Below are 22,753 nucleotides of genomic sequence, written 5' to 3'. Positions count from 1 at the left end.
GAGTTCTAGTGGTTAGAACCAGACTTGGGTACGGTTTTGGTAGAACGACGTAGAAGGGAGAAACCAACCCACTTGAAGGAAGACAGATCCTTTATGAACTTAAGCCTTTGTTAGTGGAGGGCAAGGGTGAAATGATGGCTATGACCAACTGTCCTTCCATCTAAACCACTGGATGGCACAGGTCCTGTTTGTAGTGACTACTGATGCCCAGAGACCACTCGGGGTTTGCAGTGCACTATATTAATGCTCTTACCTACCCTGAAAACGGGACTTGTGTTAGGTTGGAATTATTACCCCCTGCATCATTTGATTAGAAAAGATAAATTTTCAAGATGGGCCCATCTGTCAAACATTTCACTTTTCTGAAAACTGAGGTGGTGGCCAGACAGCATACGCACTCTCATCATTCAATGGGTACATGGGGAGAGGACTTTATTCGTGGTCTACACAGAAGCAAAATATCAGATTTGCCTCTCTAAACTATTGCTTTTTTCTCTGCCCCATACATACTCATTGGAGACTGAAGCCTATGTTTATGTCCGTACTGGTAAACTGTTTGGGCAAACTGTTGTTACTCATCGATGTACCTACAACCGAGTTGGGAGTGCCCTTTTCACACACAGATTCTCTAGTTAGGAAGGACTTGCGCTGTGCGGTGAGACTAGGACCAGGAATGTTGTGTAGGAAAAAATCCAGACACGTCAGGAGAAAGCATATGGACTTTAATGGTTACTCAGGACAGAGAAACTTCAGGAGCAGCAGGGTAGAACCTTGCTCTATATTAATCATGCTTGAGGGCCTTACAGAGCAGTCTCAGGATTCTTGCTCAATTTGCCTCCATCCGGTTTAACAGATACAGCTTTCACGGCACTGCAATTTCCCATGGCAAGTACCACGGCTGGTAGGCCCATCGTTTCATTGCCAGTGCTGTTATTTATTTCTTTCCATTCTTTACGATTTTTTTAATCATAATCCCTGTGTGTTAAAAATATGCCTTTGAGTTAGAGATACCCAGCCAACAGTACCTTATTTTTTTAACAGTAGCTACATTGCCAACATGGTTAGGCAGCTAGGTTTTACATTTTTTTTTGTTGGTGGCATATGCCTTCAATACATTGTCAAAAATATTTAACCAGTGCACCAGACCTACTGGTCTTACAATACTTGGAGATCATTCAACCAAAACTCAACTGCTGAAACACAGGGCCAGATCATTAACAGCTACAAAATAACGCTTCCTAAATCTAACTATGTCCACTTCAGGAAACTAAGCCATTCAGATAATCCAGACTCTCGTGATGACAGCAATGGGCCATCTAGGGCATATAGGCGATTTGCACCCAAAAGCCTCCATGTACACCCACTGCTATCTCTTAGTTAACCTTAAAATCAGCCTAAGGACCTCAGTATAACCAGATGTCCACAGAGCTGCAGTAAACTGGCAGAGAAAGACAAGTGAATGAAACATGCAGAGCACCGCAGGGAGCCCGTCACAGGCTTCTCGGATTCAGTCCCCAGTGCGACAGCAGTGTCCCAAAGAAGGCTTCTGGAACTGTGGACACGCTGACCCCTGGCATTCGCGTTACTGTGTCTGGTAACAAAAGGGGGTTTGCCACGATTCCTTTAAGACACTGCATTCGTGGTTCATGAGCTCCGTCAGTTTTGGAGCTTAAACGACAGATTTCACACTAGGTCGCCGTCACTGGGATGTCAGATTCCTATATCTAGACAAACAGAAGGTTCTCTTCCCTTAAAGTTTCAATGCTACACCTTGCTTTGGCAGAAGACGAGACAAACTTTAAACTAACTCCATTCTGGCCTAAATCATCTGGGCTCAATCCTGATGTGTTTCAGCTCAAGCATGTGATGGCGCAACCGAACCACACCCGCCACTTGTGAAAGTGTGCAATAGAAGGGTTTTGTGTTTAAGCCTTCTGTAGATCCCGTTAAAACAATCCTGCCATACTTTCATACAGATTTCAGAGAATCCACGTACTGATTCCTAAATATTTACAACTCTGAAGAGTGCCTTCTAGGATATTGTGATCGGTTCTTGCAGGGTCTCAGGAGTCGAACACGATGCATCAACTCACATTATGGGCTAATGTTTAAATGGGATTTTGGCACTTGGTGACAGAATGCTAGGATACAAGGTGCTCTTGACTCAAGTGTAAATACCAAATAGGGTACTCGTCTTTACACCCGCCATTTCTCAAAATCTTGGATTCGAATGAAATGATGTTATACAAAGGCGCTTCCAATCCAATCCCTCTATTAAATCCACTCTCCTTATTCAGGGCAACTAATGACATAGCCACTCAGCTATAATACAGTATTACAGTCGAGTTAGGACCTCACAACGCCTGCTGCCATAGCCACCAGCCAAGGGGAAAGTCACATCACAGACCATAACTACAACTGAAGTTTAGACAACGAAAACAAAAGCTGCGTTTTCCTTCTTCTGAACTGTTGTTCTAAATTAACAGTTATCACCAGAAATAAATAATGTTTATTGCAATACATTTTTTTTTTGCACACTCCAGGCAGTTATAGGAAAGCTAAAATCACTCTACTCGTTTCTACACATTTAAGCAACAGTTTCTTTTTTTTTTAAATCTGACTTTCATTAAACTAATTAAATATTTGTACAACAAATATCGAATTACATTTTTTAGGCTCATTCTGCACTACAGATTCTACTTTTATTCTTAATGGCTGCAAACGTCCTATCTCTAACAGGAAGGAGGAACATAGCAAGAAAGTAATTGGTTTGCAGGGGCCGCACATCCATTAGAGTGCGGGGGCATTGACTCCCTATGTCCAGCCATAACACCTGAGATATTTTATACCCATTTGTTTGGTTCCTTTAGGGTGGGGTGGTGCTGAGGAGCTCTCGCCTGGCAACAATTGAATGGGAGGCTGTGTTAAGCGAGATGTCAGATTGGCTGGTGTTTTTTCAAATGAGCAGCCTGACGTGCAGTTCAGGCTTCCTCATGCAACTGTTCGTGGTAGCTGGAATAGGACAGAGACATTCCCATCAATCTTCGATGGAGTGTTGTGCTTCCCCCGACCCAGCCAATCCTGGCACTGCTTTTATGCAGTTTAGTATTAAAAGCAGTATGACAGCAGTGCTTGGATTGGCGGGAATGCTATGGCCAGCATGCACATCTTCGCCAGGATCGCATATAATCAAGGTAGGGATAAGTTTGTCATGTTTATTTACTTTACAGCAGTACTTTCAATATGCTGCAACATTAAATTTGTATTGTAGAGGTGATCGGGGAATATTGTACTTGAATAGAATGTACCTTTAAATAGAATGTGCCCCAATCACCTTTGAAATACAAATGTAAGCATATCTGTCGTTCATAAAAGTTTTACATGCCCCACCACCGAAAAGTCGCCAGACACTGCTCCTGGTGGTCTGTGAGAAGTGTGATGGTGTAACAATGTATTATAAGGAATAACATACTCCCTAACGTGCCTTACTATGAAAGGATATTGCAAAATCACCTCAAGGTTCTATGATTTTATTAAGAAAATCTACTTTCAGCCTTGTTCCTCTATATACAGTCATGGAACAAGGAGATGTATATATATATATATATATATATATATATATATATATATATAAATAATATTATTCACTTAAACCAAAGGTTACAGTGACGTTATAGTTAGGATATAGAAATACAAATTTTTAAAAAATAGAAATTCAACTAACAAAAAAAAAAAAAGTTTACAGGGAAGTTATAGATAGACTCACATTTCAAAACCATAGTAATTCACCTGTTCTAGTTACTTATCTCAAGTAACTATAACCTGCGCCCCGGCCATGCAGTTTTTTCCCCAATCAAAACAATTTTCTGAAAATATTACACTGATATTATCAAAGATGTCATGAGTGCTATTATTTGTGGGGTAATTAGCAGTGTATAGCAAGGGCGCGAGTTATAGGTACCTTAGTTTTTTTGTTGTTTTGTTTTTACTATACGTTAATCTAGCCACTGATGCGTACCGCCTTTGGCTGTGCACAGAGGAGGTTGGCCGCAGGGCCTATTCTGCAGTAAAGTCCTGCAGCCATTCCATATAACCACACAAACCTGCACCGCACAGCCTGAAGCCAGATGCTGCGGTCAACCCCCCCTCAACCACCCAACCCCACAATGGGCACGGCCAAAGGCCATGCATGGCAGGATTTGGCCACGGCCAGGGTGGGTGTGGGTGTGACAGGGTGGGAGTGTGCCTGTCTGGATGTGAGAATGTGTTTCATCAGTGTCTTATTGGGTCTGTGAGTGGGTGCCTAAGGGTCTCAGTGGTTGTGCGAGTGGGAGAAAGATTGAGAGAGAAAGAAAGTGAGATGGAGTGTTTAGACTTTGATGAATGATATATCTGGACAAATTGAAAAGAAAAAATGTATTTGTCAATTAAATAAAGAGTGAGATCACCTTTCAGTATGAACTTTATGCTTTTGAAGTTTAAAGGAAATGAAAGAAGGAAAATTACCACAGGCACACCTGGAGTAGAACCCGCAACTTTCAGTGTAACGGTCTGTGACCTTACCCTTTAGGCCATAGGCTACTACTTACTGTGATGCTTCCAGACATACCCATGAAAGTCAACCCATGCATAAAATTGGACAGAAACAAATCTTCAATCACTATGAAGGTTTAACAGTCGAAACACTTGTCAATAAACCAACACACTGCCAAGTCATACTAGGATTTAAAGGTTCAGCCTACTGAGTGATAGCACAAGGCCTTGACCGTTAGCCCAGAAGTGACCCTGTTCTGCTCTCCATCCAAATATAATTAAGAAATGTGACCCAAACATCTTGCTCGTCTTCCTCTTTAAAGTCACTGCATGGAGAGACCACTGAAGATGGGGGGTGGGGGTGGAAGAAAAAAAAAAAAGAAAGAGAGAGAAAGACAGACAGAACGAGAACCAGTGGGGAGCCTGAAGGTCCCCGCGATGCTACTCAGCTCTCCACGTCCTGCGAGAGTCAGCATTGCTCCCACAAGCAGAGGGCTGCTTTAAATAGCTACTCCCCGCTTGTGGGAGCAGTGTTCATCTGTTCTCCTGCATGCATATCTGCGTGCAGGAAAACAAATGAAAACTCCACTTTCTGACAGCAGGAACGGTTTGATAGCTCTCGCTGACAGAAAGTGGACTTTGCTTGCTTTTGCTTGGTGGGAGCTATCGCACCATCTCTGTACACAGGCCTCTCTCCTCCTTTCTCACCATTATTCACTCTCTAGTACTTCTACTGCTTGTGACCCCAGACTACGTTCAGCAACACGGCACTGCTTCTGGCACCATCAGTCATGGCACACCGAGGTAGAATTGAGAAAACTACCCCCACGTGGGCCGTCAAATTCTGCTTGTCTATATATATCTTGGCTTAGACTTACTGAAAGATGACAAAACTAGCAATGTGTGAACGTTTGCACAACACTCTCAATGTGCAAAATAAACTAAATATAAACCTTTTAGCTTGTATTTCTGCCAGCTGTTTAATAATTGTGCGACATTCTCAGACATGTCTGTAAAAATTGCCTTTTGTCCTGAATTTTTGTCCTGAATTTCGACCCTTTGTCCTGAATTTTTACTGTCCCTGTCCGGAATTTGCCTTCTTGCCAGGTGGTCGCCCTAGGGTGTAACATCATATCTGATTGCCGGATTACTGGAAGTCTACCTTCCAAAACGTTCAAGCTTATTGAATGAGAAGTCTATCAAATTAAAAAGTATTTTGCTAGTAAACCCCACTCTAATGGAAAGAAGCCGTATGCTTCACCCCGCTCGAAGAAAGTAAGTAGTATGGCGATACAAATACATGGTTTGCCCGGCTCAATCTGAGCCGAATGAATGGGAAGTTCTGGTAGGTCGTAGATCCGTCTACAGCTAGGAAATAAACAACAAGTCAAGAAAGAGGTGAAATAATACAGGAGGAGCTAATCATGGAAAAGGAGTGAAAGAGGGTGCAAGTGCGAAAACGTAGAGGAGTTCTAGAAGTGGCTTAAAATAATAGCCACCTTTGAAAGGGCTGAAATGGTGTTAGCAATGTGAGCTGGGCTTAGCACGAATAATAGGCATTTTGAATGGGACAGAGTCTGGGCTGAAGGGCCGTGCACGGGCCCGGCCCAGCCCAACCAAGATCTATCTATCTATCTATCTATCTATCCATCAATCTCCATCTATGAGACGGACACATTTTTGGGCTGGTCTCAGTGAAATATACAGAAAAGCACAGCTGGGAGACAGTTGTGTAGCAGAAGCAAACCACACCCTCCATCACCTCCACTGCAAATACACTCCGTATGTTTTTTATTTTTATTTTATTTGTTCCAAGCAACTTGTGTTTTCCAGTACTTTCTATGTAACATCTTTAGCAAAAAGACGTGTCTGGAATGCCTTTGGTTTCAAGGTGGAATGGAAGGAGTGTTTATGCTCAAATTGTTCCTAAGCACAGCAGGGCCTTCAACCTTGCGGCAATCTTTCTTTTTCCAAGATTTCTAGGCCTTGGGGCGATGCACGGAGTTTATGAAACACTGAGGTAGACCCAAACATTTCTAGCAGATGAAGGGTTCTACAATTAGTCTCCACTTTGCATACCACCAAAAGTGTGAAAAAACAAAGACAACATAGAACAGTTGGGTAGACACAAGGCCCAGTCTGCATATCGACCATATTTCAGTCACTTGCGTTCAACAGTTATTTCATGGCCAATATATCAGGCTGGCATGAAGGAAACCTCAATGACTAAGAAAACAGATGCCCTTTTTCTCATGGTGCCGTTCAAGAGGTCTCCATGGGATGATTTAGCCCAAGTGTCCCCAACCAGTAGCTCGTGAGCTACTGGTAGATCTCCAGCTACCTGAAGTAGCTTGTGTGCAGTCCAACCAACTACATTTGAAGCTTTTGCTTGGTCGAACATATGGAAACCAAAGTTATAACATGGGTATTTGATACGAAAATACGTGTATTTTCAGAACTGATACTTTTGAGAAAATTGGTTGAGTTTCCAAAATATATTTAAAGCTGATTTCCGAGTGATAAATCATGTGGCTATTGGGAGACTTAGTAGTAACAGTGTTACCGTGATGCTCTGGCACTGCAGTTATGGCTGTTATGTATTAGCCATTCAGGCATTCCAAATGGACAAAGCTTTTTTTTTTTCTTCAAAAACACTACTGCTGGTAACCCTCATGACGCATGGAGGTGATCACTACTGGTAATCTTGCATAGGGTGGCCAGCAAGGTAATCTTGTCTGACGTCACTGTTACAAAACTAATAGTAGCTCACAATAAGTTTCATTGAAGAAAATTAGTTCAGACTACAGAAAAGGTTGGAGGCCCCTGGTTTATTTAGCCCATGTAACAACCACGCCTGGTAAAGCATAGCCCACATGCTGCTTATCTTTACCCTGCTTGGGGAACTTCTAACACCCAAATCTACAGACATGATAACCAACACAATCCAATTCCCTGGCCTGAAAGCACTGAATTTAAAACAAGCATTGGCAAAGTCAGTAGGTCTTGCCTATGCAAGAGATCTTGGCTTTGCCAATGTGTTTTAGCCATGTTGTAGACCAGCGTGGCTGTTGTTCAGCATGGCTATAAGTGAGTAGAGGGGCATACAGTGTTGTGGAGTGGTGTAAAGTGGAGTGGCATAGAGTGGCGGGATATTGCAGACAACATATTTTCAATTGAAATGGGCATTACATTTGCATAGTTTTACTGATAAACATATATAGCCACAAATGTGGAAATGCCATCACCTCCTAGTGCATTAGTTTGTTTTGAGCGTATTCCACCACAAATCAGAATTACGAAGTGTTTCATTTGTGCTTTCCTAATTCTGAAAAATATGCACAGTTCATTTACAGATATTTAAATTATGTTGGGTGCTCACAGCTAGCTTAAAACATAGTTCCTCTCACTTAAGTCAGAGAAAGAAAATTAAACATCAAACTCCCTCTGAAGCCATATAGAGACATTTGAACTCAGTCTTTAAATGCACAGCAAATGTGACATGGTCAGAACAAAATCTAGAGGCTTCTTTACAGGAAGCGAGCACTTGTGGAAGAATACAGTAACAGACTATGCCCCATGGGAGGGGCAAACTCAAGCTGGACAGCCTAAAACATAATGCCAGCAAATAGAAAGTATGCAACTATGAGTTACAAACACAAAGCCAATGGTAGGCAAAGGGTGGAATCAATTCCCAGGGAAGCTTTCGTAATGTCAAGAACTAGTCTTTCGCAAACCAGATAGGTGCTCCGTCTGATAGGCTTCAACCTAAAAGAAGGCATCCCAAACTTATCTTGAATTGGTATCCTTTGTTACTGCCTAGGATACATTTCCTAATGTCAGGAGAAAGTCAAAGATGTAGCCACAACGCAGAAGACCAAAACAAGGCATGCAGTAAATGCAGGTTCCATGCAGGAGGAAAGTAGGTAAGAAGGACAATACTGCTGCCCGGCACTTAAGGGAAACCACAAGATCCAATACATTCAAATGTTTCTCAGACCACTTAGAAAACTGCATTAGTTTTCAACTTACGAGAAATGTCTTCATAGTCAGCGGTGCAAACAATACAATATAGGTGTCTGAGATGTTTAGCCAACAGAGTGAACCACCAGTGTTTTGCATACAGAAACATCAACGCATATGCTGCTGGGCAAGATCTGGTACACAATGAACAAAATTATCATTGGCAAAGCCAATATGTCTCGCTTATGTGAGTCCTATTGGCTTTGGTAAAGTCTTTTAGACAGGTCGTAAAGAACGTGGCTACTTTCTGGCTAAAAGTTAGGGATGTGGCATGGAGGTTAGGGGAGCAGAGTAGCGTAGAGCAGAGTGGACAAAAGTAGCAGAAAGTGGCATTATGTTCAGTGGCGTGGCATGAGGCAGAATGAAGTTGAGTGATGTGGAGCAAGTAGAGTGTAGAAATGGAAAAACCATTTTAAACCAGTGGAACCAGGAAACTTCACAAGAAGGCTCAACTGCAGAAAACAGATATTCACATGGCCCCGCCTTTGGTTAAAAGGTTCTTAGACCACAATGTCAGGTTCCCAAAAAAAGATTATTAAGTCTGCTGTCAACATAGGATATCTAAGCAAGTATTTAAAGCTTAAATATAGCCTTCGGCCCTTTTATTTTTAATTTCACAACATTTCAAGAGCTTCAAGGTGACTGCAATTTTGTGGACGGGACATAAAGAATGGATACCAGGCGCTACAACTATTACAGTGTACCGAGTGAAGGGAGTAAAGGGAAATTAATGCACATCTACCGATATATTTGGGGGGGTAAAAAAAAAATAAACAACAAAAATAAAAACACAAAGACGGAATATATGTAAACATGCCCATGTGCCACAGATGATACGGTGAGCGGTCTCAAAACCAAACAGCATTTCATCAAATAGATTGTTATTGTTACTACAAAGTGATGGGTTTAGGCAAACAGACACGCAGCCTGTCACAGTTGGGAAGAATTGGTTTTAGTGGCGAAATGGAACACTACATCGCCATTAATTGCTACGTCAACGGGTGCGGGCTGGAAGGGGGGGGGGGGGGGAGACGGGGGCGGCTGCTGAGCTTGGTATAAGAGAGGGAGGTAATTATCTGGGGGTTAAAGGTGCTGGAATGAGGCTCACTGTCTGCGCCAATCACGGACTCTTGACTGCTCATCTAAAGGACTCAAGTGGGGACTTTTGCAGGTGGAAAAGGTGACTCATTGTGGTACTGAGGTAGCTAGAAATGTGCAGTGTAGAACACAGAATGTACAAGGTAGGACGCAATAACAGGGATCTGGGGCATAGCAGAGTAGAGAAGGACAAGACAGGACAGCGGGACCCTTGGCTGATGTAAATTATTGGCTGGTGTGTATTGCTGTAATTCATTCATCTGCTGGTGTTGAATTAAGGAATCTTAAAAAATGAATCTGTGAGAATTCATCATTTACTAGATTTAATTCTCGCAGATCAATGCATTATCTGACCTTCCATTAGATCTCTTAACTACCAACGGAGAAACCCATTCAGCAGATTCAACTTGTTCTACAATACCTTTATCACATTTTTTAAATTTCTCGTGTAGCGTCTTTATTGGAAAAGGCAATATGCCCAACTTTGCGTACACAAGGTATGGCTGAATCTTTTAATTCAATTTTGGGACTTACCTTTCATTGAGCCTTTTAAGATTTCTTTATTGAACCCCAGCAGATGGATGAATTACAGCAACGCACATTAGCCAATAACACATCAGCCAATGGTCCCGCCGTCCTGTCTTGTCCTTCTCCCAGACCATATACTCTTTATGGCTACCCTGCACTTCCAATGTCTAAGGTTTTGCTTAGACACTGTAGGGGCACAGTGCTCATGCAACTATGCCCTCACCTGTGGTATAGTGCACCCTGCCTTAGGGCTGTGAGGCCTGCTAGAGGGGTGACTTACCTATGCCACAGGCAATGTGAGGCTGGCATGGCACTCTGAGGGGAGTGCCATGTCGACTTAGTAATTTTCTCCCCACCTGCACACACAAGCTGGGAGGCAGTGTGCATGTGCTGAGTGAGGGGTCCCCAGGGTGGCATAAGACATACTGCAGCCTTAGAGACCTTCCCTGGCATCAGGGCCCTTGGTTCCAGGGGTACCACTTACAAGGGACTTATCTGAGTGCCAGGGATGTGCCAATTGTGGAAGCAAAGGTGCAGTTTAGTGAGAGAACACTGGTGCTGGGGCCTGGTTAGCAGGGTCCCAGCACACTTTGTCATAACTGGCATCAGCAAAAGGCAAAATGTCAGGGGGTAACCATGCCAAGGAAGCATTTCCTTACAGTAATCCTAAGGTTTGACTATAACCAATGGTAAAGAGGAGGGATGAAGGGGGGGGGGGGGGATGTGGGAGACGAGAGAAAGCACCAGAGAGGGACAGCAGGAGTGGGATGGGAGTATAAGAAATAGTACTTCAATCACAGCACAAGCAGCAAACTATGCTAATTAAGCTGAATAAATCTGTGCTTGGTCCATGTTTCCCAGAAAGGAACAAAAGTGACGCTTGGCCTGCACTGGACAATAAGGAAGCAGCAAAGAAAAAGTTAGTTAAGCTTCAAATGATGAGCAATGGGCATGCACCAAGCCCTTTATTGTTAACAATAGTATTGCAAACAAGAGTATATGCAGTGCCATAAAGAGCAAACAGACACCCCTCCCCACCCCTGTAGCATTCCCAGGATAGACATCTGGGAAATTAAACACTTGGCAGTTATGTAGAATCACAGACCACACTGCCAACAGTTTCTGCAGCTCAATGAAGTGTAAACCTAATTTTTTTTGCCTTAGTATACATGTAACCAAATGGCGGTTTCACTTATAGTTTTTGGCTCACATTGCTAAATCAATGTTTTGCCAATCATTCTCTCTTGGTGAATGCAGGGAAATGCCATTGTTGGCATGGTGGCCCCACAAATTTTTGCCTAGTGTTGATGCAAACTTTGATTGAAAGTGTGTTGGGATCCTGCTAACCGGGCATTCTAGAGCCCATCAAAGTCCCAAGATGTCTCCACGGTTGTAAACTTCTTCCTAGGAAAATACACACAGGGAAAAGTGTGCGACGAGGTCCCGAAATCAGCAATGGTGTGACCGCTGGATTACCCGAACTATTAAGTCCCTGGTACAGGGTGTAGGAAAATGCCACTGTTGGCATGGTTACCCTCTAACTTTTTACTTTTTGTTGATGCCAGCTTTGATTGAAAGTGTGCTGGGACCCTGCTAACCAGGCCCAAGCACCAGTGTTCTTTCCCTAAAACTGTACCTTTGTTTCCACAATTGGTACAGCCCTGGCACACAGTTAAGTACCTTGTAAATGGTACCAAGGGCTCTGTGGCCAGGGAAGATCCCCAAGGGCTGCAGCATGTAATCTGCCACCCTGGGGGACCCCTCACTCAGCCCATGCACACTGCCTTGCAGCTTGTGTGTGTTAGTGGGGAGAAAAAGGCAAAGTTGACATGGCACCCCTCTCAGGATGCCATGCTCCCAAAATCACTGCCTGTGGCATAGGTAAGTCACACCTCTAGCAGGTCTTACAGCCCTAAGGCAGGGTGCACTATCCCACAGGTGAGGGTATAGCTGCATGAGCAATATGCCCCTACAGTGTCTAAGTCAATTCTTAGGCACTGTAAGTGCAGAATAGCCATATTGAGTATATGGTCTGGGAGTTTGTCATTACAAACTCCACAGCACCATAATGGCTACACTGAATTCTGGGAAGTTTGGTATCAAACTTCTCAGCACAATAAACCCACACTGATGCCAGTGTGGGATTAATTTAAATATGCACACAGAGGGCATCCTAGAGATGCCCCCTGTATGTTAGCCAACTTGGTAGTGTAGGACTGACCGGTCTGTGCCAGCCTGCCCCTTCCAGATGAGTTTGACCATATGGGGTAAGTTTCTGTGGTCAAAAAAACAAAGCCTGCCCTGGGTGGAGGTGCTTCACACCTCCCCCCTGCAGGAACTGTAACACCTGGCGGTCAGCCTCAAAGGCTCAAGCCTCGAGTTACAGATGCCTAGGGCACTCCAGCTAGTGGAGATGCCGCTGTCCCCCACCTCCCCCATCACCCCCATCCCCCCACTATCCAGAGAGGATCCACAGGCGATTCTGACCAAGTATCCTCCCTGGGCTGACCTCTCCACCCCTCCACGATGACGCCTGAAGAGGTAATCCCGAGGACCCCTCTGACCGCGACTGCCCGGGATGAAGATATCAGACATCTGGAGAAGCACTGCACCCGCAGCCCCCAGACTCGAGAGAAACCGACCACTGGTGCAGCAGTGATCAGCAAGTGGTCCTCCTCCCTATCCTGTCAGTTGCTTGCCCGAGGAGCCACCCTGTGCCTTGCCCACGGCGCATAAGTGACCGCTGGGCCGTCCTCCCCTCCCAGAGTTCCATTGGGAACCCAATGCCCTATTTGCACCAGACACCCTGCAGCCCCTGTGCCGCAGAGGGTGACTGTTTGGTGCCTACTTGGGGCTCCCAGTGCTCCTCTAAACCCCCCGGTCTGCCCTCTAAAACCGCAGGTACTTACCTGCCAGCAGACCAAGTTCCGAGTGCCCCGTCTCCATAGGAGCCCACTTTAATTTGGTGCCTCTTTGACCTCTGCACCCGATCGGCCATGTGTTGCTGGTGATGGGTGTTTGGGCTTAACTTGAACCCCCAACGATGGACTACCTAGACCCCCGGAGATAAGAACTGTAAGTTGTATACTTATCTGCAAAACTGTACTACCTTTTCTTCCCCCAGGAACTGTTGAAAAATGCATTGCCCACTTTTAAAATAGCTTTTTGCCATTTTAAGAAAAACTGTATACATTGTTGATTATATTCAAAGTCCTGATCATATATATGCAAAGTACCTTTTATTTTATTTTATTTACTTACCTGCAAACTGAATCTTGTGGTTCTAGAAATAAATTAAGGAAACCTATTTTTCTATATAAAATCCTATTGGTCTGGAGTTAAGTAAAGGAGTTTGTGTTTCTTCTATTGCTGGTGTATGTACAACAAATTCTTAACACTACCCTCTGATAAGCCTAACTGCTCGCCCACACTACCATAAATAGAGCATTAATATTATTGCCTCTGTCAAGCCTCTGGGGAACCCCTGGACTCTGTGCACACTAGATCTCATTTTGATATAGTATATACAGACCCAGCTTCCTACAGTGAGGTTAATAATATAGAATCCATCACATGTAGAGGTGAAGGCTAGAAAGACCACTTAAAAAAAAGCAACAAGCGAGACTGGTAATCATGCAGGCAAGAAAAGGAAGTCAATGTGCTGTTGCCTAATGCCAGGCAGCTTGTAATCTCTTCCTGCCCTGAAACCAGGAAGTCTGGCCCCAGTAACTGTCCTCCGTCAGCTAAATCCCTATGCTACAGGATGTAAGGGCAGGAAGTGAGTGGACAAAGGCGGAATGCTTCACAGAGGGGTTGACATCCATATGAACACCCCTCCCTACCCACTCAAAAAATGATATCAGAAGGCAGATTTAGACCAGAAACTGAAGCATACACTTGCCACCCCCCCCCCCCCCCCTCTCCAATGAGATCAAGAGAGTATTATGCCTTGGCTTGCCTACCGCATTGTACTGTGAGGTTGAAAGCTCTGTGACCTAGCCTCGTGCGTAGACACGGGGGTACATAGTTTTTTCCTTTCATCTCATCTCGGTGTCTGATGTTATAAACTAGGCTAGATTTAGTGAAGAATAGCAGCCCAAGAAACGAAATTTGTAAACTCTTTCCTACATTATTTTATGTCCACTGTACCCCGAAATGTCTTGGTTTCACGTAGGGTGTATCCCGTATATAGCTTTTGGCTCTAGAGCTTACAATGCAAGGTGAGGCTCAAATGCATTCATAACATTTACTTACAAAAAAAAAAAAAAATCATCTTTCATCCATGGCCCGGTCAATCGTGCACCTGGTTTAAGCGACCTCGGCGTACACTAATGTCTGGGGCATCGCTTTTCTCTGAAGCCTTAAAGGGCTTGGTTACGATTGGGAGTGCAGGCTCCCTCGCCAACACTAAGCAGAATCTGGCTTAATACACCATGTATTATTTTAAGACCAGCAGACCTCACAGAGAATCCAGAAATGTTACAGTGCAATTAGTAAGAAACTTGAGGACTGAAGACCGGAAGGTGCTACATCAATTGTAAAAATGGCTCCATTCTCCGTCAGGAGACTGCAATGAACTGGTCGTGCAGTGAGGAGTTAAGGCATTAATGACGTCACTCATGAGCAGTCAGACTTACGGTCTCTTGTGCACACAGGTCACCAGCTTTAATGAACACTTTCCTGCCACACAGTAGCTTTTCAACCTCACGGCCCCCAATATGCTCTTCCCACCATCTCCAGTTTGCAACCCACCCACCTCAAAGCGCATCAAACTCTAGACATTTATAAGAGGCCAGAAAGAATACACATTCCATTAAAAAAGTACCTAAATGGATGCCAAGTAGGACTGCTAAGGCCACTAACGTTTGTGTGTTTATCTGCGCGCGTCAGGTGTGTTCATATTTCTACATGCATGTGTCTGTGCTGCTGATAAATATAAGCTACGATGGTACAAGGCCACGAGCTGCATGAACATGCGAAACAGTGTTCATTAGAGCTCAATAGACACTCTCCCCGTTAAAGAGAAACTCAGTCTGAACCTTGCCATCACCGACTATTCCACCGTTCACCGACTCTGCACCGCCCCCTATCTACAGATATAAAAAAAAAGTCTCCACTGAAACCACACAATACGAATAACAAATACACACATCGCGTATTTAACTAATGGCCAAGAACTGTTAAGTTACAATATTTAGTAAACTACTTCAAAAATACTATTGAATTTGCCAAGTTTACACAAAAATGCAGATTGACCCACATTAAGCACGGGAAATGAGAAATGGCAGCATTTCTTAAAATTACAGTCAATCACAAGTCTTGTGCATTAGGACCAAGGCCGTTGGAATTAAGCAGCAGGGGCGGATCAAATTATGCATCAGGGTTGACTGAATTACGCGGCACTAAAAGGTTGTTTTGCAGCGTAGTACGGGCCATCGTTTGACCTTATGACATGTTGTCATTTGTACACATGCTAACATTGTCTGGCAATTGTTTCACCACATTACCGCCCAACCACAGCAATAAACAACTAACAACATAGCCAACCTTAGTGAAGGGCCTTTCACTGTGCAACAACAAATGTTGCTGCATTTTTAGAAATGTTTGATCCGTCTGAACTAAAAACAACCTTCTGTTAAAATCTTAATATTTAAGCAAAAAAATAATAATAATAATAATAAACACCGCAGCAGGGGAACTGCTTAATTCCAGGGGCCCCGACTATGACCCAAAAATACTAATTGCAGCGTTCTGGTGTAGATTAACATTAAACACCACCAGACTCTCCATAGATGTACTTTTAAACAAACAAACAAAAAAAGGTGGGGGGGGGGGGTGTGAGAAAGAGAGAGAGAGAGAAAAAACAAACAAGACAAGAGAAAAATCAAAAAATCATAAAGAGAAACTCTGCCAGAACGTCCATGGCCGGAGGCACTTACCAACGTAAAAAGTGGTAGGTGGCTGTTTTTCTCCAATCTGCAGCATCATTAGATTGGAAGTCTGAGGATCATGACGAAGCCAAAGGGCCACACCAAGGATGACACCACCAGCCAGCTGAGGAAAGAGAACACAGAATCAGTACTCCACGCACAGGAGCCCAACTACTTGTTTACCTTTGGGGGGGGGGGGTGTACAAGTATCAGGCATGTCAAGACTTGAAAAGGGACTCTTGGCCTGTTAGTCCATCAGTAAACTTGGCACAACGTATTAACTTTTGGGATGGGAACATGTTATTAAAAACAAAACAAAAAAATCAGGACAGTGAAGGGAGCAGATGAGGGCTCAGTAGGGACAAGAACCACAGGCATAAAACATCTTAAATCAGGTTTTCAAGATGAGGACCAATCTCACTGTCAGAGGAGTCCCACTTGGGATCAGTAGACATGGCAAAAATCAGGGGTCCAGCAACAGTGGAGACAATATTTTGGGTTTACACACTGAGGACCAGATGTATCAACATTAGCAATTGCGATTTCCAAAGTCTGATTCTTACCAAGTGGCAATTTGGAAGTCACAATTCCTTATGAGTGACTGTTTAATTTTTAAAATAGCGATTTGCCAGTGGGTAATAAAATCAAACTACTTCATAAATATTAATATGAGAGGTCGCAAATTGTGACCTACTATCAATCGCAGACATTAGAGTGACGGTGGTCTGCTGGGGTTACTTTTTAATAAAGTAATTATTGATATATTTTTTAAATCAGCCTATTTTCCCTAAAAGGAAACTGGATGTTCAAAAACGTTTAAGTTTCATTTGAGTAGGCAACGGTCCATGGGACCACTGCCTGTTCTCAAAAACATGTTGTTTAACATTCTCAAACAAAGAGAAAGGGGCTCCATGGGGACACCTTACCCATTGGCGAATGGGTCCTCACCAATTTTGAACTGGTGATAAATACTGCTGTTTTGCAACCATAAGTCAGTTGCAAAACATTAATACAAACCACTGCGATTCGGTATTTGGCACGCTAAACACGACACTTCTAAATACCGAATTGGATTGCAAACACAAATTGCGATTCGGTAAGAAGTTGCTGAATGTTCATTTGCATTTTGTACATAAAAATAAATAAATAACACTTTTTTCAACAGAGTGATACCAATGTCGTTCCGATATGTGGGGCTATTGCTTTGCATTTGCTCGGGGTGCCTCGTCCCTCACCACAGTTCTCCTAGATAGCATGTAAAACTACCTCTTCCCATGAAGAGTTTATCTAGAAATGTAACATTAGTCACCCAGTGAGATTTGAAATCTATTAGTATGAACAGAAAGGGAATCTGGGAACCAGCATCACGTGGGTACGGGAGGAAGACTAGGATTACCAATGTGGCACCAACGACAATCCATGTGTGCACTCATGGTTTCAAGAATAAGTCTGGTGCCACCCCAGGCATCAGGGTGAGCTCTGGGCACTGTTACACATGTACATGGATTGGGACATGGGTTTGTGTGCCTGCCTCAGGGTCATGCCTTCCTCTGCCCGAGGTGATGACTACGTCTGCATGCGCGGGCACTACAGATACAAACGCTAGTGAGCCAGGTGGAGATACCTATGGTGAATCACATCCAAAGGGTTGTTCTACCTGGGCAGCCGGTCACAGGGCAGGCGGGTGAGAAGGGTTCTAAAGCTACCCCTTGCTAATTGGCTTAAGTAGTCACCAAAACAATCCGGGGAAACAGAGGCTACGCGCCCGAAGACTGCAGCATAAGGACACTGCTGGCGATATCATGGGGGCCCTCGGAGGGGGCGGGGCCTACAGCTCTTAGCCGTGGAAGTACACCCTTTCCTTTGTCGAAAGGCCCAGTCTCTCCCTGGGTGCCGGCACTGGAGTTCCAAGGCTTCCCTCCAATATGGTAACCAATGTAATCCCTTCCACGTTTAAGTCTCCCAAGGTGGGGTAGGTGGGGCAGGCCAGCAGAAGCTTACTTAACGAGGCAGCTGTAGGTTTAGAAGTAAACCACAGAACTCCTCCTCCCCTCGCTACCTGGTGAATAAACTGAAACTCTCTGGGGGCTCCAGACCATCACGTAATGCAGAAAAGTTATTGCTTGAACCTCCCATTTTCAAGAAGGAAAGATCGATGGCCCAATCCTTTTCAGGCAACGCGGTGAGAATCTGGAACTCACTTCCGCCTCAGCTTCGGACCACCACCTCTTCCCAGGCCTTCAAAACTGACCTCAAAGCTCTCCTCCTTCAAAGACACTTCCAAATTTAATTCTAGCCCTCTGTTTTCTGAAGGAAGTCCTTCCATCTGTTCTCCACGCCTATAGAAGTGCCTTCCCAGGGTGTTTTTGTGTTTTGAGTGGCTGCCATTTAGTGCAGTTTTATACCTCTACCTGTATTTTGTACTCTTTTGTATCATGCACACGGCACCTTTCCTTTTACAACATATCATTTGCTACCTCTTATATCTTGTTTGCTTTTGATACTTGCACAACGGCCACCACTGCCTCATGTAACGTAACTATTGTTTTAGTGTTTTGAGTGTCTACCATTTATTGCAATATTTTTTTTTTTTTTTTTTCCTCTACTCGTACTTTATTTGCTCTTGTAACCTGCACACGTCACTTTTTCCTTTCGTATTGCCTCATGTAATGTAACGTTTGCTTTTGTAACAGGCTCACTTGTAATTCCTCTCCTCTTGTATCTTTACTTTGCCTATTGTGAAGCGCTCCGACACCTTCGGGTAAAGTCCGCGCTATATAAAAACCCATTAAATAAAACCACACAGAAATTCATGTCGGAGGAAGGTACAGAAAGACCAGGTCTTTCGTTTACATACAGGACGTTTAAATACATTTAAAATGGTTAACATCAAAATAAACCATGCGGTTCTAGTACGTCCTATGGCAGAGACATGGCCCCAGATTTATAGCATTTCAGTCTAAAGGCTGTAATGCAAACGCGGGGGACTACAATGTTATCGGATAAGGCAAGGCCTGCAGAAATGTCTGCATCAGATAACTGCAGTGGCTGCTTACATCCAGATGAGCAAAGCTACCCTCTGAATTCACGGGTCATGGGAGGGGAGGGCACCTCGGCTCGGCTAGGCTCTGCAGCGGTAAGGGCGGAGCCCGGGAGGGGCAGGCGCTGCAGCCTAGGCCAGACCTATAGCCGCACACGGTGTATTGAGAACGAGGCTGAGGTCTGGTGACCGAGCCCTCGGAAGAGACCCAGAGAGGCGGCAAGGGGCTGGGGCGGACAGCCAGGCCCTGCTGCCAGTGTCAGCCAGAGAGACTCAAATAAGCCCGGTTCTGTAGTCCCCACAATTGAGGGGGCACTCCAGAGAGAACCCACTCTGCAGTCATACCAGAGTCCAGTGAGGCCAGTCTCTGCAATCAACGGGTCAGACCTCTGCGGAGTCTGGGGCCTGCTGTCACGGAAGACTGCGATCAGTGTGAAAGAGGGGAGACCCCAGAAATGCGGGGGTCTGCAGACACACAAAGCACAGACATCCAGGAGGGTCACATCCCGCAGTCATCCACAGCGGAGGCCGGGCTCTGCACTCGGTGTAACTGTGGAGACGCCCCGTAAACCAAAGTCAGGAGTAACTGACAGCAGAAAGCTGCAGAGGGGTCAGCAGTCAGTGACCGACACCCTGAGCGGTCAAACGCTGCATGTGTCTAACAAAGTAAGAGTCAGCAAAGGAAGGAAGCAGGTGGAGCTTAGGAGTGAATGGGACACTGAAGATGTCCATCCCCTTCCACAGACCTTAGTAATATTTGTATTCACAGACATTTGCAGAACTGAAAATTTTAAATTCTAATCTATATGATCCATCGTGGTTACTCATTTACTTGAAACTTCCAACAACTTGCAAAGCCAATAGGCCAGGCTTGTTTGTGTCCGCCTTTCGTTTATTTGGTTGAACGCAATAACAGATTTCAATGAGGCACCACATACTGTTCAGGCGACAGGCTGAGAAAGGTAGAGGATTCTGATTTACGTATTTTAAGTCACGCCCATTATTACAAATGCAATCCATCTTAAGAAGGGTGCTAAGTTGTGCTCCTGAGGCCATACCCTTTTAGGAGACGACCCCCCCCCTTTCATACCACTTAAAGTTCTGGGCAGCTGTGGCACCAAGAGAGGCCAGCCACTGCAATGAACATAGATCCCTGAGAGGCCACGTCTGCAGTCAGTGACAACAGAAGGACTCCGAGGTATGAGCTGTGACTGGCAGTGGAAGATCCAGAGGATGGCAGCACAAACTCATCAGTTGCCCACACAAGCTCGTTCACAATTCTTTGGCGGCGCTGGAATTAGGGAAGAACGGTGCTAAAGTTACCTCATCGTCACACATCCTACAAGCGGTTACTTTTTGTTTAAGTCATAATATCAGCATTTATATACTTGTAAAATGAGTTCAGCGCCAATGTACTTGCTCGCAGCTAAAGGCCCCTCCAAACCACTGCCCATCCCCCTCACCTCCCAACATTCAAGTGGGGACTAATTGAAGAAGAATGTCTCGGCCTGGCAAGGGAGGAAACGCAGAACCGTAGCTAAATATAACGCATTGTGCAAGCCGCCTTCCCATAACGCCCTCCCTCGCACACCCTTCCCCCAGTGCAGAGTGGACGGACGTCCTTGGCTCCCTCGTCCACTTTTCAGTCTATGGATGTAGGGTTAAATGGATGCAGTGCAGGGTTGGCAAGCCCCGCCTTTGGGTGCGGCGTTCGCCATCTTGTCGCTCGCCCTACTCAGCAAGCATCTTCCTAGAAGCGGCAACCACCGCCAGGCTCTGGGATCCAAGGCCCAGCCGCCCTCAGCGAGTGCAATATGCATCTCAACCATTCGCTAAGCCCTGCCAGGTCCGTTTCTATTTAGCGTTTTTGTAAACGCCCAGGGCAACTTTCTAGAAGCTGCACGGTGTTACAGATGAAAACAGACTATGAAAGTAAAAGGAAATAAAAATGCAACTTTGGCAAGATACAACCCGGTGCTCCCGGTGTCCTAGGGTGACGCCTCCAGTCACTAATAGCACTTTAAAAAAAATCTCAGATGATTCTTTGACCTCAAACCTCAGCAAGGTGAGCCTCCAAGCAATGCCAGCCATCATACCAACAGGGGCGTAGCTTGGTCTGTAAGATTTGAAGTGGGGGTCACTATTCCCTGCAATCAACCTGGCTCATAAATGTTAAAATACATTGTACGACAAGCCGGCGCACAAGAGGGGTTCAGGGCCAGCGGAAAGGAAGAGGAATGCAGATTAGCAGGGGCACTAAGTGAGAGAAAGCACATTATTTTGTGAAATAACCAAATGTCTGAAGTATTTTCAGACAGATGAGTTTGTGTGTTTTTGTTTGTGTGTAAAATTTCTGGTATAATCCGACACGACACCTCACCATTCTGTACCAAAAGAAGCCCGTATCCAAAGGTTTATCACAAGATACATTTGTTGGGGGGTGTAACTCCCCGCCCCCCCCCCCCCCACCCCAGCCACGCCCCTGCATACCAAACCACAAAATGTGCCTATGAGTGCCATGACAGATGCAAGTCTCTGCATGACACCTGCCCCGAAACATCCAAGCGACCTATAATAGGGGGTGTAGCTTCCGCATCATCAAATCGTACGTCGTCGCCAAGGCAGCTTGAACCGAGCCCAGAAAGGGCAGCGTAGTGGCTCCCTCGCCCGCTTAGCCACAGGATCTGTCAGTACACTAACTGTACTGGACGCGGAACTCTCGCCACATCCGGTAGAAAACCCTTTGGGACAAAGGGGCGGGCTCCCGATCCCACCGGCGCACGCGCGCGGTTGTGGCGAAGCGGGCCTGGGAGGCTCCCGTAGAGCGGACGCCGGAAGCGTGCACTACTGCGGGGCCCTGTAGGAGACCCGCAGACTCCGACCCTGGAAGCAGACTGCAGGCGCTGCCGCGGGGGTCTGTGCGGGGGGCCAGGCGGCACGAGCTTGCTTTGTGCGTCTGATCACTACGAACACTTCTGTGCTGCCCGGGGACCAGAGCCGTGGCGACTCCATCGTCTAGCTACGGGAAGTCATTGCGGCACAGTCAGTGGGCACGAAGGGAGGGCGAGGCCGCTTCTCATTTGTAGGCACCAGACCTGCCAAAGGCTCTGAACTGGGCCCCTGCCTTGTCCTAGTTCTTGTGAAGCGAGTAGCCCCAGGAACGCAAGCGAGGCCCCCGCGCAGTCCCGTTATTTTTCTTCCGTTTCTCGCCATGCCCCACGATTATTAATACATCCTGGGGTAAACGGGGCCCTCGTAAGGGCTGGGTCCCCTCCCTGGGCTGCTGGAGCTGAGGGTGCCTGTGTTACGCCCCCACATGAGAGCTGCAGGGAAGAGGTCAGTGCGATGAACTGGTCGACATTCCCGCCCTGTACCGATTCGAGAGGGAAGCATGGGAGTCTATCAAACTAACGTGATCGTCTTTAAACATGTGCTTAAAGATTCGCGCCCCGGTGACAGCACCATCAGTGAACCTAGAGACGAGTCAGCTAGTCCTGGGCAACCGTATGTGGCCTAGAGTTTTATTACACACGGTCCTTGGTTATGGGCAATGGAAAAAAAAAATATATATATTTTTTTTACAGCCCACATTCTCAACTAACGA

The 22,753-nt window shown here is 45.3% G+C and overlaps 1 protein-coding gene across 1 annotated transcript in view; it reads right to left on the bottom strand.

Annotated features, from left to right (window-relative positions):
* CD81 (CD81 molecule) overlaps window positions 1-22,753 on the bottom strand; it is a 180,286-nt gene that overhangs the window by 125,701 nt on the left and 31,832 nt on the right. Inside the window, exon 2 of the mRNA XM_069223186.1 lies at window positions 16,119-16,233. Within this exon, the coding sequence (XP_069079287.1) occupies window positions 16,119-16,233 (115 nt within the window). The remainder of the gene's footprint in view (window positions 1-16,118; window positions 16,234-22,753) is intronic.

Source organism: Pleurodeles waltl, chromosome 3_1, assembly GCF_031143425.1.
Source record: "Pleurodeles waltl isolate 20211129_DDA chromosome 3_1, aPleWal1.hap1.20221129, whole genome shotgun sequence".
NCBI lineage: Eukaryota > Metazoa > Chordata > Amphibia > Caudata > Salamandridae > Pleurodeles > Pleurodeles waltl.
The sequence above is the reverse complement of the archived record's forward strand: the minus strand, read 5'-3'. Positions and strand labels throughout refer to the sequence as shown.